The sequence below is a fragment of the Wyeomyia smithii genome, chromosome 2, assembly GCF_029784165.1.
Source record: "Wyeomyia smithii strain HCP4-BCI-WySm-NY-G18 chromosome 2, ASM2978416v1, whole genome shotgun sequence".
NCBI classification, from domain to species: Eukaryota; Metazoa; Arthropoda; class Insecta; order Diptera; family Culicidae; genus Wyeomyia; species Wyeomyia smithii.
In genome coordinates, this window is record NC_073695.1 from 77,899,237 (window position 1) to 77,902,699 (window position 3,463).

Consider the following 3,463-nt stretch of genomic DNA (forward strand, 5'->3'; position numbering starts at 1 on the left):
TGAAAAGCGGGATGCGGAAAGTGTTGCCATCATACAGGCAGCCGAGGATAACTATTGCGAATTAAAATCGGCATTGCAACTTCTTGTAGCTAAACCGGTGGGAGAAACACTCGTTCAACAACCTCCCGCATTAGCACCGGCTGTGCAAGGTGCCTCGTCGAAGGTGAAGCTGCCAGAAATTAAATTGCCTACGTTTGGTAGCCGAATTCGTGAGTGGGTCACGTTTCGGGATATGTTTCAGAGTCTCATACATCGCAACGATCAGCTGACCGACATAGATAAATTTACATATCTTCGCTCGTCTCTCGTGGGTGAAGCTCTTTAAGAAATCGGAACAATTGAGATATCAGCTGCGAATTATCAAATTGCTTGGGATCTACTTCAAAAACGCTTCGAGAACAAAAAACTTATCGTCAAAGCCCATTTGGATGCTTTATTTGCTGAGGAACCGATTAAAAGAGAGAGCTACGATGCTCTGAGTCATCTCATTAGTGAGTACGATCGAAACTTACAAATGCTGAACAAGATTGGCGAAGATACATCGAACTGGGGTACGATACTCGTATATATGATTTGCTGTCGGCTAGACTCAGCAACCTTACGACATTGGGAGTCTCATCACAGTTCCAAGGAGGTTCCCACTTACGATGAACTGATCGAGTTTTTGCGGAACCAGTGTAGCGTCCTGCAATCTATTGCACCCACAAAACCCCAACTTGAGATTAGACGATCCAAACATACGGTTAGCCATACTCAAACTTCAGTGCAATCTACTAGTCGTTGTCCATTCTGTGGAGATGGTATGCACTCAGCATTTAAATGTCAACGGTTCCTGAAAATGAAGGTTGCTGAACGGTACGAGAATGTAAAGCGTTGCGGTTTATGCTTAAATTGTTTGTCTCCATCACACTTGGTTCGGTTCTGCACAAAGGGTTTCTGTAACCACTGCAAGCAGAAACATCATACGCTTCTACACAATGGCCCAACAAATGGTAGAGCAATGACAACGTCATCGTCGATGAGCAATTCGAACGTCTCTAACGCGCAGAGCAGACCGCCAACCGCGAACACTTCAAACATGCAGACACAGCACCAGACCACATTCACACCCTTCACGAATTAACTCCCAATCGCACACACAAACATGCAATGCACCAACCACCCACCACATATTGCAAAGCGTACACCCGTAGATTACAGCAATGCTTTATCTGTAAATATTTACACGCCATCTCGTCAAGTTTTATTATCAACCGCAATAGTGCGTGTTTTCGATTCTTATGGCAATGTTCATTTTGCTCGAGCATTGTTGGACTCTTGTTCGGAGTACTGTTTCATAACCACTAACCTATACCAAAAACTTAAGCTGGCAGAGGCAGCCAATTACTTATCCGTTGCCGGAATAGGAGGTTCAGTGGTCAAACCGACGAAAGTAATAGAAGCTGTAATTGCGCCAAGATCGGCGAGCATTTCTACGTACAACGAAACTGTTCGCCTCCATGTACTGTCGAAACTTACTTCTGTACTCCCGATACAACCTGTCAACATACAGCAGTTGGCCATTCCAAATGATATCACGCTCGCAGATCCTTGCTTCAATAAACCTGGTCCAATCGACATGATCATCGGTGCAGAACTATATTACGATTTGCTAGTCGACGGAAGGATGAAGTTGTCGGAAGATGGACCCACACTGCAGCAAACCGTGTTTGGCTGGGTAGTTTCTGGACGAGTTCCTGGTAGGCTAGTTAGCGGTGCTAAAACCCATTCTCATTCGTGCGCTACGGCCGACATTCGCGACTTACTAGCACGATTCTGGGATCATGAGTCCTGTCACAGCAAAAGCACATACTCTCCGGAGGAATCGGCGTGCGAAGATTTATTTGCCCGAACAACAACACGGGATGAAGATGGGAAATATGTGGTGACCCTTCCAAAAAAGGACTATCTCCTGAAGCAGCTTGGAGAATCCAAATCAATAGCACTGAAGCATTTCTTAGGGCTAGAGATACGATTCGAGTTGAAGCCAGAATGGAAGGCTCAGTATAAGGACTTCATTGCCGAATATTTGAAGCTGGGACATATGAGACCTGTCTCAGAGGAAACCGAACCCTCCCCAGCATATTATCTGCCGCACCACGCGGTTATCAAACCCGATAGTTTAACAACCAAGTTGAGGGTCGTTTTTGATGCCTCCTGCAAAACCTCTACTGGTATTTCATTAAATGACGCGCTGATGGTTGGGCCAGTAGTGCAGGAGGATTTGCTTTCGATTTCAATTCGTTTTCACTTGCACCGAATCGCTGTAGTAGCAGATGTGGTAAAAATGTACCGCATGGTGAAGGTACACCCACACGATCAACACTTGCAACGCATTTTGTGGCGCAATACCCCCGATGAGCCGATTGGGACGTACGAGCTAACTACGGTCACTTATGGAACCGCTTCTCTAGATGTTTGACGCAGTTGGGCAGTGAAGGAGCAGCTCACATCAGCGAGCGGCGAAGGCATTAAAAGAGGACTTTTACGTCGATGACATGTTGACCGGCGCAGACAGTATTGAAGACGGCAAACTGTTGATTCGCGAAATGAGAGAATTGACAGACTCAAGAGGATTCAGCTTGCGGAAGTGGGCTTCTAATGAACGTAGGTTGTTGGCCGAGCTTCCAAATCATTTGCTTGACGAACGAATCATGCTGGAATTAGATTCGTCCAGCTCACACGTAAAGCCTTGGGATTGCTTTGGGAACCGAGGTCTGATAGTTTCCTGTTTCGTTCTCCCAACTGGAACAACAACCCCCCAATCACAAAACGAATAGTTTTGGCTGACGCTGCCCGGCTGTTTGACCCTCTTGATCTGATTGGTCCAGTCGTCGTGCAGGCCAAAATAAAAATTAATCTTTTCGTCCCCTTTGAGGACGCAATTCGGAAACGCTCATCGGAGTCGTCTAGCTCATCATAGATCCCTTTCGTCAATCGCTTGGTTTTGGTCTTCGGTTACTGCATGTCCACGGTTTAGGTGCATGGTACTAGTCAGGAAAAGAGCATGTTTTCGTTTTTCGATCATCCCACCATAGTCTCATCACAAAATATCATCCATTAATCGTAGAGCTGCGTCATCCATTTAGCAACTTCACCAAGCAATGGGCCCATTGCTTGGCAGCTACGGTCAACACGATCGGTCGTCGGTATCGGTTTGGCCAACCTTACTGGCACCTTTCAACAGCACGATCGCAGCATAGAAAGGACAACGAGGCAGCATGAGTAATTCATCCACTTTCGGTCGACATACCTGTCGATGTTATCGGTGCTTAGGCGCCTGTGGAGGCCAGGGGGCCTCCACTCCAGGCGAGTTCTGTAACAATTCATAAATTCAATGTAAAAAGCACACTATCCTTTGTTGAATCGTTCAACCAGCATGCAACCGTGAAGAGGGATCCATCCTAAGACAACTACGTGCAAC

General features: G+C 46.4%; 1 protein-coding gene across 1 annotated transcript; it reads left to right on the forward strand.

Annotated features, from left to right (window-relative positions):
* Positions 1–514: 514 nt before the first annotated feature.
* On the forward strand, positions 515–2,461 carry LOC129719703 (uncharacterized). The gene is made up of 2 exons (XM_055671098.1): positions 515–865; positions 1,367–2,461. Exons 1-2 carry the CDS (start codon positions 515–517, stop codon positions 2,459–2,461), a joined length of 1,446 nt encoding a protein of 481 aa, XP_055527073.1.
* Positions 2,462–3,463: the final 1,002 nt, after the last annotated feature.